General features: G+C 38.7%; 1 protein-coding gene across 5 annotated transcripts in view; it reads left to right on the top strand.

Annotated features, from left to right (window-relative positions):
- Nucleotides 1-15,337, top strand: part of PAK1 (p21 (RAC1) activated kinase 1) — a 149,724-nt gene that overhangs the window by 64,292 nt on the left and 70,095 nt on the right. For 3 of the 5 annotated variants that reach the window (XM_025894268.2, XM_025894266.2, XM_025894269.2), the window contains exon 2: nucleotides 11,617-11,827. In XM_025894268.2, the coding sequence (XP_025750053.1) occupies nucleotides 11,638-11,827 (190 nt within the window). In that variant the 5' untranslated portion in view covers nucleotides 11,617-11,637. The remainder of the gene's footprint in view (nucleotides 1-11,616; nucleotides 11,828-15,337) is intronic. The other 2 variants (XM_073879782.1, XM_025894267.2) reach the window with 1 other exon arrangement.

The raw sequence follows: 15,337 nt of genomic DNA, 5'->3' as shown, positions 1-15,337 counted from the left end.
AGTCTGAAAGAGAGTTTTTGGGCTAAAGGTAGAAACTTGGGCATCATCAAAATATAGGTAATAAGTAAAGCTATAGGAATGGATGAGATCATCCAGACAAGAGTGTAGCATATGAGGAAAGGAGGTTTTTAACCTTGGAGGTTTTTAACCTTTAACCTCAAGGATAGCTAGGAAGAGTCTGCAAAGGAGATAGGAGTACACAGAAAGCTAGAAGGAAAGCCAGGTGAATGTTGCAGAGTGATTGAGTGAGGTGAGGACAGAATAGTAACCATTTGATTTGGCAACATGGAGATGGTTGGTAACCTTGACAAGACTATTTTTGGTGAAATACAGGGTGTTACTTGGTGAACAGAAGGGGAGGAAGTGGAGAAAGTGTAAATAGACAATTCTTCTGAGAAGCTTTGCTATGAAGGGAAACAATGAAATGTGTTTTGAAGAAGATATTGGTGTCATGGGAGGGGTGTATGTGTGTCTTTGAATAGGAGACACTATAGCATGTTTATATTCACTCAGTATTCACAGGTCAGGCCAAAAATTTGGAGATCATCTTCATTTTCTTTTCTCTCACACTGTACATCCAATTTCTAAATAAGTCATTTGGCTCTACCTTCAAATATCTACCTTTGCTGTACTACTCTCTACCTACTGCAGTCCAAACTACCATCAGTTCCCGCCTGGATTATTGTACTAGTTTCTTAATGGTCTCTTCACTTTTCCTTTGCTCCCCTGCAGTCTGTTTTCTGCAGCCAGAGTGGTCTATTTAAAACATAGATCACTACTCAAAATTCTTCAGTGTCTTCTCATGCTTGATACAAAATCCAAACTTATTATTGTGGCATGTAAAGTCCTATATAATCTGACCTCTGGCTAATTTTAGTTTTCTACCATGTTTCTCCTTGTTCACTAAACTTTTGTCTTGCTGTCCTTTTTGCTATTCTACATGCCCAAAAATATTCTCTTCTAGGATATTTGTACTTATTGCTCCCTATGCTTAAAATGCTTCCAGATATTACTATGGTTAGTTGTCTCATTTCATTCAGGTCTTAAGTGTCTCTTCTTCAGAGAAGCCTGTCCTGATCATCTTGTCTTATATACCACCCATCCCTGGCTTCCCCTCCCCCCCCATAGTCATATGTACTACTCTTTATTTTTCATTATGGACTTGACATTGTATATTTGCTCATTTCTTTGCTTCTCTTCGTTTCTCTTACTAGTCCATAAAATCCACAAACACAGGGACTTTGTTTTATTCAGCTAGATTAGTACTGGTACATTGTAGATGCTCAATAAATATATGTTGAATGACTGAATATATCTAAAAGAGAGAGGGAGAGGGAGTGGGGGAGAGAGATTGATTGATTGGTTGATTGGTTAATGTAGCTGAAAGAGATCATTCCAGGTGAGAGGGAGTGCAAGTGGAGGAGAAGAGGGAATGGCTTTTGATGGGAGTAGGAACACCTCCTTCATTGTAAATTGGTGGTGCAGGTGCAGGGCGGCATATAGATTTGGGAGTGGGAAGATGGAGTTCTGCAAAGATTTCTGTTTTCTCACAGGTGAGTTCATCAGTGAAGGGGAAGCGGTGAGTGGGAAGCCTAATTGAATGCCCATTTGAGGCAAGGTAATCATTTGCAGAAAGGTATTCATAATTTTCAAGTGAAAGCAGTCAATCAGGTAATGTTCTTTAGGACATTCAGCTACTTCAGCACAGAGACAGTTGGGAGAGAGTTAAGAGTTCAACTGTCCCAAAGCTGGGATTTTGCCAGTTGCATTTTGGAAAGGGAGAGAAGACAAGGGGGTTGATTGTTTTGTTTGTGTGTTGTTTTTTTTTTTTAAATCAGATTTGTTTAGATAAATCAGATTTGTTTAAAGTATGCATGTACAGGGGCGCCTGGGTGCCTCAGTTGTTAAGCGTCTGCCTTCGGCTTGGGTCATGGTCCTGGGGTCCTGGGATCAAGCCCCAAATCGAGTCGGGCTCCCTGCTTGGCGGGGAGCTTGCTTCTCCCTCTCCCACTCCCCCTGCTTGTGCTCTCTCTGTCAAATAAATAAAAATAAAATCTTTAAAAAAAATAAAGTATACATGTACAGTGAAAGCGTGTTTTAAACTGTCTTATCATTCTACAAATTTTACTGAGAGTCAGTTATCCATTGCTCGTAATTAATATCTTAAGTCTCAGTTCATTGGCCTCTACCCCAGCATTAACAGGCTCCTGTGGTAATATGACTGTGATATCATTGTGAACTTTCAGCACATTGTAGTGTATCTATTGGATACTAAATTCTAATTCCCCTTACTTTTTTTTTATTGTGGTAAAATATGCATAACATAAAACTTATCATCTTAACTATTTAAATGTATGGGTTAGTGGCATTAAATACTTTAACATTAGTGTGCAACCATCAGCACCATTCATCTTATAACTGTTCATCTTATAAAGCTGAAACTCTGTGCCTATTAAATAACTCCCCGTTCTCCCATCCCGCCATCCCCTGGCAGCCACCATTTTACTTTTTGTCTTTATGATTTTGACTACTCTAAGTACCTCATATTAGTGGAATCATATGGTATTTGTCTTAGCATAATGTTCTCAAGGTTCATCCATGTTGTAGCATATTACAGAATTTCTGTCCTTTTCTAATATTTGATTGTATGTGTATACTACATTTTGCTTATTTATTCACCTGTCAATGAATACTTGTATTGCTTCCACATTTTAGCTGTTGTGAATAATGCTGTTATGGACATGGGTGTGCAAATATCTCTTTGAGACCCTGTTTTCAATATTTTTGTGTATATCCAGAAGTGGAATTGCTGCATCATATGGTAATTCTATTTTTAATTTTTTGAGGAACTGCTATACTGTTTCCCACAGCGGCTGCACCATCTTACATTCCGACCAACAATGTGCAGCGTTCCAGTTTCTCCACATCCTCACCAACACTTCTTGGTTTCTCTTTTTTTGATAGTAGCCATCCTAATGGTGCAAGGTGTTATCTCATTGTAGTTTTGACTTGCATTTCCCTAATGGAACATCTTTTCATGTGCTTATTGGCCATTCATACATCTTTGAAGAAATGTCTATTCAAGTCCTTTGCCCATTTTTGAATTGAGTTTGTTTTTTTGTTGTTGAGTTTTAGAGGATTGATGGGTTATGATGTTTGAATGATTTTTGATGGACTATAGTTAAGGAAAAAGAGAAGTGAAGGCAGGAGGTACTAATGGATAGTGGATTAGAGCTCAAAATGAAGCATAAGAATTGTAGTAGAAGTTCTTGAGCAAGTGAGCTGCATGGATAGGAGGTTGTGTTGGAGTATATAGGATTCATTCCAGATATTGGAGTTGATACACATTTTGGTGATAAGGTCCAGGGTGTGATCATGGGAGTATTGGCCAACTTGGACTGGAGGTCAGCAATTGAAATGGCCAGAGTGTTGGAAGGGTCATCATTGTTGGAAGGGTATAGGGGTCACCTAGAATGATAACTGGAGGGGTACAGAAGAGATGGTTCTAGGAACTAAAGCCTTTGAGTGAGGTGACCAGAAAGTGGGTCTTAGGCAGCAAGGAAGTGTGATAGCAACCACTGGAGGCTACTCAAAGGAAAGAGGTTTTTACAAGAAGAAGAAAGGAATGGTTTGGAAATAGCCCTGAAAATTAAGGACAGCACTGATAGGTTGAGTATGAGAGAGAAAAGAGCTTCCGGTTGAGAGGGCCGCTGGAGAAGTCTCTTCTTCAGGTGATAGCCAGGTTCCTTTTAAAAAAAGGAGGCAAGGGGAGTTAGCCTATGACAAATGGGAAGATCCAGAGGAAATAGTGAAAGGGATCCAGAGTCAGGAAGGGGGTGAAGAATTTGATGAGGTTAGAGGGCATACAGAAAAGGTTGGGGGACAAGATTTTGGGTGACTGAGGATGGCTGAAGTAAATGAACACTGGAATCTTGATTGACTTAGTCCTGAGTATATTTTAGAGGAGAGAGAGCAGTCCATTTTCAAGCTGTGGTTCTTAACACTTCCAAGAGAAAATGTTCCTTTGAGAAGGCATGGGGTAGGGGCACTGTGGGGAAAATCACAGGATATGTTCAGGCAGAGATTGACTAGAAGGTCATCCATCCAGGAGACAGCTGAGTAGATTCCAGTGTTTCTTGGGTGGTTGAACCAGATGGCCTTATAGGTTCTTTCCAGCTCTCAGATTGTATGGGCCTTAGGTTTTAGTGATGATTTTCTTGGTTCAGGGCATCCATTGGGAAGTCTAATGGCTTAAATTTAAATTTTTCCCTTAATTGTTGGGAATAGCTTAATTGGGGCTGCAGGTCAGGAATTTCTCAATATGCTGGGGAGAGGATTATAAGACCTTTGGTACTGGTTTCTGCAAGTAACTCTAGTGGCTATCTGCAAGGGTGGTAGAAGTGAGGAAGATGTGTAGGTGTGATTGGGGAGGCGAGAGGAAGGTGAAGGTACAGGGCTAGCTGAAGTCTTGGACCCCAAATCTCTCTGCCTTTTCCATTTTACTTCTCTGCCTCCCATACTGTCTAATTCCAGGTACAGACCTTTGTTCATTCTGTCTCAAATTATAATTAGTGTAGAAAGAGTGTTTTTAAGAGAATCAGAATAATCAGAGTCCCATCATGTCCTCACTATTTCATTGACTGATCTTAGGTAAATTTCATACTCGTGTGGGTTTAGGTTCCCAGCTATAAAATAAAGGTTTGAAACTGGCTGATTTTTCAGGATCCTTCTAGCTCCTTTTTTTTTTTTCTTTTTCTGTAAATCAGGCTGCTTTAGTCAGTGAACCTTTGCTAGTTACTTAGCATTGCCGGGTCTGTGCTGGGTGGGACTTGGAGACATAGAGATTAATCAGACTCAGTTTTGTCCCTTGACTTGTTCATGGTCTGGTGGGATTGATATGAAATATGGACACTGCTGCATAGAAGTATGTATAAACTGCTATTAAATTTTTGGGAAAAGAGAAATAGGGGGCTTCTGTGAAGGTTTCTTAGAGAAAGTGAATCAAACTGGGTATTGAAGAATGAGTAGGAGTTTGTTTGGCAGACAAGTTGGGACATCTTAGGCAGAGAGAACAGTGTGGGCAAAGGCAGGGGCATGAAAGCATATTGAGCTGGAATGACTAAGTTTAAGGAATAGTAGAGATGAAACTGGAAAGATGTGTGGGGGATAAGAACAGATATTTATTGGACATCTATTTTGTGCCAGGCAGCATGCTAGGTACATATGTGTATATATATATATATACACACACACACACTCACATATATATATATATTTATATATGCTTTTAAATTCTGTTAACCCAGGGCGCCTGGGTGACTCAGTCAGTTAAGTGTCTGCCTTTAGCTCAGGTCATGATCCTGGGGTCCTGGGATCGAGCCCCACCTCGGGCTCCCTGCTCAGTGGAGAGCCTGCTTCTCCCTCTCCCTGCCCCCACTCATGTTCTCTCTCTCTCATTACTTTCTCTCTCTCTCTCTCAAATAAATAAAATCTTTAAAAAAATAATTTCTCATAACTTTATAAAGTAGTCTTATTTGTATTTTACATGAGGAAACAGGGCCAGAAATTAAAGTAGCTTTTCCAACAACCCAGAAACAGCCTCCAGTTTTCCTCCCTGCTACCTCAGTGGTTGCTTTCTTGCTGCTGAACCAGAGCAAGTGGTTGGAGGCTACATAGCGGGAATGCCTTTGCTGTGTCAGAAGGACATCCCTCAGCGAATTCAAGACTGCAGCATTCCGGGTTCCTGCCAAAGAAAACCTCTTGGCACAGTTTAATTAAAGATCAGATTCTCATAACCAGGTGTCAAGGGCATGCAATACTCCCCAGTTCTGGGTGGAGTGTTGGTCATGCCAGTCTCAGCTGCTTTGAGTTTTTGACTGACAAATGTGATTAATATGTGGAATAGGTTTTATTTTTTCTTCTTCCTTTCCCTTCTTCATTTTAAATAATGGACTGAGGGGTTGTTAAAGGTTATCTAGTCCATTCCTTTGCCTTTAGAGTGAACAGTGACCCGTGGTGTAGTAGAAAAGGAGGTGGTCCTGTAGTCACACAGACTTTATTTCAGATCCCTGCCTCTGCTGGCTCTGGGTGCCTGGCAGTGTCTCTGATATTTTGCTGCTTCTGACTTGCTCACTGTTTTATCCCCAGCGCCTAGCACAGCCTGGCATACAGTAGGTGATGAATAAATATTTGCATGCATGAATGAGAAAAATGATACCAACCAAATAGATTTCCAAGTTTTCTGTAAATTCCAAAGTGCTTTCTAATGTTAGTTATTAAACTATCAATGCCAAATGATGGCTGAAATCCTATTTGTAAAGATAGTCCAGGAGGTTCTGTGGGGAAACTGTTTTTTTAGAATTTGAGCAACTCTGTTAGACAGTTTATAGGACTCTCCAAAACTCCCATTGTGTGAGCTCAAGGCATCACAGAGCCCTCAGTGCAGACAGATGGCAGCTGATCCCCTCCTCCAGGCAACACCTCTTTTCTCATTGTCATCTCTCCACAGCCTTTTTAAATCAAGTGTCATCTTCTATTTTTAACATGAGACATTCATTGCGTGGATCTAGAAGTGCTTAGAAGGGACCATTTTTCTGACTAGTTCTGTATGTGTTACAGAACATAGAAGGCTCTCTGATCGCTGTGTCCTACTTTTTCATTTTTGTGTTGCATTCTGCCACACTGTACTCTCACACATGTGATTCCTGTGGCCTAGGATGTATTTGCCCTTACCATTCTCCATCAAAATTGTCCATTTATTGATTGATTGATTGATTGATTGATTGTCTGTTTTCTTTGGTCTAGGTACTAAACCAATGCCTGGACCTATTTTAGACCAATTAAATCAGAGCTCAACAGCGATGGTATTTGCCGCCCCCCCGCCCCAGCTTTTTATTAGGAGAAATTTCAAAAGTACAGCAAAGTTGAAAGAATTTTATAGTGAATGCCTGTATATCTACCACCTAGATTCTTCTACCATTAACATTTTCATATATTTGCTTTATCACATCCACTATAAATTATATATGGACATGCATGTTATATCACACCCTTGTGTTCATCCATTAATCCATCTTATTTTTTAAAAATACATTTCAAAGTAAGTTGCATATATTAGTATACTGCCCCCTACGTACTTCAGCTGGTGTTTTAAAAAGCTCCTGGGGGGGTTCTGATAGTCCAAGTCAAAGACCACTAGTCTGACTTACTTATTCTTTAAACTCCTGCTTTTAACACCACCTCTTCTATGAAGCCTCAGTGATCACCTAAATTCAATACCGTCTTTTCTTTTTTGTGTCTTCTGACATTTTACCACTTGTACTGCTCTACAGCACTTGGCCTGGCATTGTGGTTTTCTAGATCCTATGTATCTTGCTTACTAGACTGTGAGAATGTCTAGAGTTAGATCATATTCATTTATTTATCTCCGTCCCTAGTTTCTACCATGGCACCTTATATGTAAGTACTCAGTAAAAATTTATTGATATGAATTGTACTTAAATGAAGAACCTGCAATGATAGCAAAAGGTGTACATAACTTTCACATGGCTGATTTGAGAACCAAGAATTTATTTATCTTCTTTGGCACTTAGACTCATGGAAGACACTTAGTAAATATCAATCAAGTCCAGGCAAACATGTTTATATTGTTCTATTTTTGCCATTGGCTAGATTTGACTTACCTAAATCAAGAGTAGCAGAGTTCAGGTCAGAAAAGGTACAGAGGGAATAGAATTATCTCAGGTATATTTGGAAAATTCTTTGGCAGAGAGTCTGAAGATAGGGGTTCCAATCCCACCTTTAAATTGCTGTATGATCGTAAGCAATTTCTTTTTGTGTTTTGGACCTCAGTATTCCTACCCGTTATATGAGAGGGTCAGATTAGGTGACCTCTAAGTTTGCTTCTGGCTTTGATGTATATCTTAAAATCTTTATCTTGGCCCTTTTTATATTAGTGGCTGTGGCATCCAGATATGATAAAGTGGAAAGAAGTAGCTGCTGGTATACACACTCCTTCCCTCAGTCCCTGTCCAGTTTCATTCTGTATGTAAAGCACCTTATACATAGTGGCTACTTGAAAAGTGTTTTCTTTTCCTTCTTTTTGCCCTAGCACTGTATCTTTATACTATTTACAGCAAAGGGGACATAAATCACTTCCACTCCTTGGTTGCCTCTTGACCAGTATCTTGTCTAGTGACCATAGAGTGGGAAACATCAAATTGCAGCTCATAGGTGAAGGGACTTTTATTAGAGTCATAACTAGTAAATAGCAGAGCCAGGACCTAAATCCAGATCTCTCGATTTTAGATCCAGTCATCTTTTTATTATATTGCCTTGCCGATGGCCTTTTTGAAACTTCACAGTGATCCTGCATTTATGATCAAGCCATTCAGTTGATTCATAATTAATACTTCAGTATAATTAGTTGCTCATAAATTATTAGGCTCCCTGAGCCTCTGGAGCATTGGTAAAATGTGGTCAGTGTGTCTTTCCTTCTGTCTGTTTTATCAGTTTGTTGTCTAGGATGGATAGAGGGGTGCCATCTGAACTATCATTCTAAATGTTGGCTTTGAGCCTAGCTTTATACTGCAGCCTGTCAGAAGGAATTGGCTTGTCATCTTCCCAAATCTTTGACCTGCACAGACTGTGAGAAGATTTAAGATGTGTTTGGTCTCCTTACCTGAGAGTTGAGTATGTTTTTCCTTTCTCCTCTCAGGATTGATCTTTTGGACTTGTTTTCCTATAAAAGTTTACAATGGCATAGTTTTTAAAAATGTGCCAATTATTGTGCTGAATGTAGATGGACAAAATGACCAGGAGGGGAGCTATGAAGTACACAGAGAGTAAAGAATTGTGGAGAAACCACAGGAGGGGACTTGTTGGAGGGCTGCAGGGAAACTGGAAAGTAGTATAGAAAAATCAAGTCCAGGTAAGTTCAGAGGAAGGATCAGGAAGGTACAAAGTTGTGTTCTGTGAGTATAGTTGAAGATACTGACAATGTTTAGCATGAGAAAATAGATTTGGGGGGTTTTGAAAGATGATTTCAAGTATCTAAATTTCAGTCTGGGGAAGAAGCAATAGACTTTTCTGAATAGCTGTGATATAGGATTTAAAACTAACAGACGTAGTGTTTGCTCATTTATTTGTTTACTTGTTCTTTATTCATTTGTTCAACAAAATCTTTATTGATTAGTCTGTGTCAGACCCGGCGTTGGGGATTGAGAAATAAATAAGACTGAACTTTGTTCTTGAGGCGTTCATAGTGTAAGTCTGGCAGAGGAGGGTGTGTGTGTGGGGCGGGGGAGGCAAATGTATAAACAAATAATTGCGGTGCAGTGTGAAATAGATAGAACTTAATATTAAGTGAGAACTCTCTAAATGAAGTGACCAAAGGTAGAACAGGCTGACTTTTGAGACCGTAGATTCTCTAAAGATGGAAGTTTTCAAGCATAGGCTGGATGACCTAGGCTGGAATATGGTACAGAGGATTCAAGCATTGTATTCCAACAACAGATTTTAGGTTTTGATAATTTGGAATAATTTTTAAAGTGGAGGTCTACCCCTGAGAACTCTCCAAGTATGATTGAAAGAACTGAGAAATGAAGAAAAGCCGAAAGGGTGGTGAAGCCTTTCTTGGCACAGTCTTGGGCTGTGGTCCTGAAGGGGAGCTACATTCAATGAAGCTGTGGGCTGAAGGACCTAAGAGGCAAGGAAGGGCCTGCTTATTAGTCTGTCAGGTGGCTCTAGGGAGTATAATTTTGGAACCTGCAGTCCAGAGTAGGAAGTTACACTTGAGGACTTAGCCCATGGAAATTCCCTTTGTGGGAGCTGAGGGACTTGAGTTGGGGCTGGGAAGAAAAGCAAAGGCAAACATGCAAAGTGAAACCAGAAAAAATGGGTAAAAAGCACACCACTCAGAGAGTTAATATAGTTTAATAGGATTTTTCTTGCTTACTTAATTTCTTTTGATCAAAAAGAGAAGTAAGGAGTAGTTGGTTTGGCAGAGGTAGGTTAGGATGAGTTACACAAAAGGTGAAGTTTGAATTTGGCCTGAAAGATGAGTAAGATTTTTATCAGTCAGAAGCGGGAGAAATCTTTGACAAGAAGCACTGGGGGATTGGGAGGAGGGGTAAGAGACTACTTGGCAAATCAAGAGAACAGAGATTTCCAAGGTATAGTTTTAGTGTAGGCTGTGTCCAGGTGTGGTGGCTTAGTTGGTAAGGAACTTTAGCTTTTGTTCTGGGATGTCAGTGATGGATTTTAAAGTAGAGGAGTGCTGCATTTTAGATCACTGATAGCATGTGGAGGAAGAATTGAAGGGAAAAATGGATGCAGGGGGTCATTTAGTCCTGCATTTATTAGAAAATTGTAAAAAAGATTAATAGATTTTGTTCATAGCATTTAAATAATTGACATCTAAAGCAGTAGTATTCAAATCTGGCTGGCACTGGGATCACTGATTTTTAACGTTACAGAATTTTGGCCATAACCTAGTTGCACTAAATCAAAATTTATGGGAATCAAAACAGGGCATCTATATTTCTAAAAATCTCTTGGTGATTATTACATCGGTTTGTTTATTTTTGATTAGAAACGTTAGTCTCTAAAGCACTATTGTGTTACTCAAAGGAGCTTATATTCTAAGTAGTCATGGCTAAAGATATAATTTCCATTGTAACCTGAAAGAATAATGAGACTTTATTAATTCTGTATATGTACATGCCTGCCCATTGTCAAGGACACTTACTTATTTAAAGTAATAACATCTGTCTTCATTAAAACTATTGGTACCATGTGATATGTTTTTTTCCCCCTTTTTTAAAGTTTTTATTCCTTCTCTTTACCAGAAACATTGGAGATTACCAGTAAATTCAACACCATATATGACAGGATGGTTACCGCATTGACTATCATGTATTTAGAAAAAGATCAATTTTTAGAGGAAGAAGATACTGGAGAGATGATATAGGCCAAGGGTCAGCAAACTTTTCCTGTAAAGGAGAAGATAAATATTTTAGGTTTGTGGGCATATAGTCTCTGTTGTAACTACTCAACTTTGCCATTGGAATGTGAAAGATGCCATAGACAATATGTAAATGAACAGCTGTGTTCCAGTAAAACTATTAACAAAACTGGCAGCTTTATGGACTCTTGATATAGTGATACAGTCCATTCTAGAGAGGGAACATTTTTCCTAAGGTTACAAAATTAGAGGTTGGGAAAGGGTCACTATGTGGAATGTTGTTAGCAGTTTTATTTAATGAATGAATAAATGGAACCCAAGTGGTTAAGGAATTTCTCTAAAGCTAGTAGTGACACTGGGATTCCTTCTTAGTTTAGCTGGGCCAAATTTCTACCTTTTGAACTACATCATGGTGGTTTTCTGTACTCTCCAATGTCTTAGGTAGAGAAAAAGAAGGACCTTGTCAATTTTCAGCAGTGCTTTGCTGAATATTGTTGATTGAATAAGATGGCGGTAGTTACGGTATGTGGTGGAAAGGTTTGACTGGGCCCTTGAAGATGGGTTGTATAATTTGGATTCTTTAAAATTTTTCAACATGTATTTCCTTTTGCATGAAAATAATAAAAGAGTTATGTTCTTCTCTCTGATTCCAGTAGCTGCTGGTGGTGGTGACAATGTCAAATAACGGCCTAGACATTCAAGACAAACCCCCAGCCCCTCCGATGAGAAACACCAGCACTATGATTGGAGCCGGCAGCAAAGATGCTGGAACCCTAAACCACGGTTCCAAACCTCTGCCTCCAAACCCAGAGGAAAAGAAAAAGAAGGACCGATTTTACCGATCCATCTTACCTGGAGATAAAAGTACAGTATTTCATTTCTTTCTCACCATTTGTATACTTAAAACAATTTTTTCTGGTAGCTTAGGTAAAAGGGCTGTCCTTTCCTTGACTTAATTTTCCTTTAATACCTTTTTCCCCCTTAAATACTTCCTTTGTCTGTCTTTCCTAAGGCAGCTGAAGTCAAATAGAAAATAGACTTATTTTTATACTTTATTAACTATTGCTGAGCAAAATTCTAAGAAAATAATTATGCTGTTGCTGGAGTTTGAACAACCTGAAGCCATATGTTTATAAGTTATAAAACTTTTATGAACTCACAAAATATAAGAAATACTGGAATGGCTTCATTTGGAAATGTTTTTTTCCAAGCTAGTGTCATTTTTGGAATGTCTTCTTTCTGGATTCTTGATTGCCTCTTCTTTATTCATATGTCCTCATCTCACATCTAGATTTGGAGATTAAATATCAGTAAGAAGGGCAAGTAATCGCTGGGAAAAAGAAGTAGGACTCAGTATGAGTTTACTAAGACTAGGTCATACTAGGTGGGCTCATTTTATTAATAAAACTTCTAGAAGAATAATCAGGATTTTAAAGATTTTATTTATTTATTTGAGGTGGCGGGGAGAGCATTGGCAGGGGAAAGGGGCAAAGGGAGAGGGAGAAGCAGGCTCCCTGCTGAGCAGGAAGCCTGATGCAGGGCTTAGTCCCAGGACCCTGAGATCATGACCTGAGTCGAAGGCAGACACTTAACTGACTGAGCCACCCAGGTGCCCCGAATAATCAGGATTTTAACGGTATATCTGATAAAGTCGCTGAAATCCTATGGACAAGATAGTGAAATAGAGGTTTGGGTGTCCACATTGATAAATGATTTTTGTTTGACTACCCAAATATTTATTTAAGTGGCCTTGATATGAGGTAAAATTCTCAGTCATGCTTGCAGGGCCTTTTCTTGTGGCGTGTTGATGAAATTGGCTTTCTGTTTATAAATAGTTATCATGAGCTTCTGATTTAGATGGACCTGGTTCAAATCCTGGATTCATCACTTACCAGCTCTCTAACTTTAGATATGTCAGTTAGCTCCTTTGACTTTTAGTTTCCTATCTCTAGGAAAGGTTGGGATTTTCATATCTCTAAAATTGGGATAATATTTCACAGGGTTGTTGTGTGAAAATTACATGCAAATTTCCTAATTAAGTACTTTCCACACAGAAGGTACTTCATTTTAATGTGCTTTCTCTTTACTTCTTTATTGAATCTGGGAGGCATAGCTAGTAGACTATATGATAAAATCAGAATTAGGATTCTGAAATAGTAGGCCAGATATAACAAGCACAATGGTGAATTGCAGAAAATATCTTATATTGCAGAAAAATATAACTGCATGGTTATAGATCAGTGTAAGATAGTAGATGATGTATCTTTAACCAAATAAGGAACACAGAAAGAGGCAAATCAGGAGGGTTGGTAGTTGAAGAGAACAGGAAAGATTTTAAACACATTGCATTTGAGGTGAAAAGATAATTTTAGACACTTTGCATTTATGATGTCTTGACACTGATGTCTAATAGGCAGTGATAATACATAGAGGAAATGATTGTTGAATAACTGAAATGAGAACTATTGAGAATTTTTATTATTTTGGGTTTGTATCTTTGTGTGTGCTTACTATCCCCTGTTCCACCTTCATAGTGAGCTCTTTTGGGGTCTAGTTAGAAGAGATATGGGTAAGTTGCTTAGTTTTCATTTTTTGGCTAACTCATTTATGTAGTAGCTGCCAACTTCCTAGATACAGGGGCTATGATCTAGGTGGTGTTACCCTGCCCTAGAATCTTCTCCCACATATATAGCCACTTTGTTTATCCCTCAGTTTAGGTGTGTGCTTATTTTTAACATTGTGCTTTATCAACCATAATTTTTAATCTCTGTAAGTAAGTATGTCTTCAGCCCAAGTTTCTACATGTAGTAAAGAGGACTCTTAAAATTAAAAAGTTGGAATTATTCTTGCTGACTAGGAAGATAAGAAGAGTCCTGCTTCGTAGATACCATCAAAATTAAAAACTTTTGTGCTTTGAAGGACACCACCAAGAAAGTAAAAAGATAATCCACAGAATTGGAAAAAATTTTCTTAAATCATATATCTGATAAGGACTTGTATCACAAATATATAAAGAGCTATTACAACTCAACAATAAAAAGACAACTCAGTTACTCAATTAAAAAAATGGGTAAAAGATCCGAATAGACATTTCTCCAAAGAAAATATACCCATGACCAATAAACACATGAAAAGATGCTCAAAATCATTAGCAAATCAAAAGCACAGTGAGATGTCACTTCACACCACTTCACACTAGGATGGCTGTAATAAAAAGATAATAACAAATGTTGACAAGGATGTGGAGAAATTGGAATGCTCATACACTGCTGGTGGGAAGGTAAAATGGTACAACCACTTAGAGAAGTCTGGCAGTTTCTCAAAAGATTAAGCATAGAGTTACCATGTGACCTAGAAATAGAAACATATGTCCACATAATACTTGCACGTGAATGTTTATAGCAGCATTATTCATAATAGCCAAAAAGTAGAAATTACCCAGATATCCATCAACTGATGAATGGTTAAGTAAAATGTGGCATATCCATACAAAGAAATATTCTTTGGTAATAAAAAGAAATGAAGTTCTCATCCATGCTGCAACATGGGTGAACCTTGCAAACATTGGGTTAGTGAAGAAGTCAGACAAAAGGACCACATATTATATGATTCCATTTATATGAAATATCCAGGCAAATCCATAGGCAAAAAGCAGATGCATGGTTGCCTGGGGCTGTGGGAGGAGGTAGATGGGATTAGGGGGTATGGAGTTTCTTCATGGGGTGATGAAAAGATGAGGACCACAGGGGAAGGGAGAGAAAACTGAATGGGAAGAAATCAAAGAGAGAGAGAAACCGTGTGAGACTCTGGACTCCGGGAACGAAATGGGGGGTTACAGAAGGGAGGGGGTTGGGAGGATGGGGTAACAGGGTGATGGGTATTAAGGAGGGCTTGTGTTGGGATGAGCACTGAGCACTGGGAGTTATATGCAACTAATCAATCATTGAACACTACAACAAAAACTTATGATGTACTATATGTTGGCTAACTGAACATAATAAAAAAAAAAGAAAAAGAAGAAAGAAAACCTTGAAAAAAAGAAAAGGAAAATGTTCTAAAATTGATTGTGGGGATGGTTGCCCAGCTCTGTGAATATATATAAAAAGTCACTGAATTGTGAACTATATGGATGAATTGTACAGTATGTGAATTATATCCTGTCTAAAACAGCAGATGGAAGCATAACCCTTAGGCATCATTGAGAACTAAAGGGATGATCTTATGTACTGAACGGGGAAGTGGGGGCCTGAATATCTGGGTTGTAGTCTTAGTTCTCTCATAAATTGGCTGTCCAGTTTGGGTCAATTATTTCTCTGTAGACTTAAGTGGCTTCATCTAAAAAACTAGTGAAACCAGTAGACATATAAGGTCTCT

Source organism: Callorhinus ursinus, unplaced genomic scaffold, assembly GCF_003265705.2.
Source record: "Callorhinus ursinus isolate GAN/ISIS: 27379988/994484 unplaced genomic scaffold, GSC_fseal_2.0 scaffold35, whole genome shotgun sequence".
NCBI lineage: Eukaryota > Metazoa > Chordata > Mammalia > Carnivora > Otariidae > Callorhinus > Callorhinus ursinus.
Note: the sequence above shows the minus strand (reverse complement) of the source record. Positions and strands in the feature narration are given on the sequence as shown.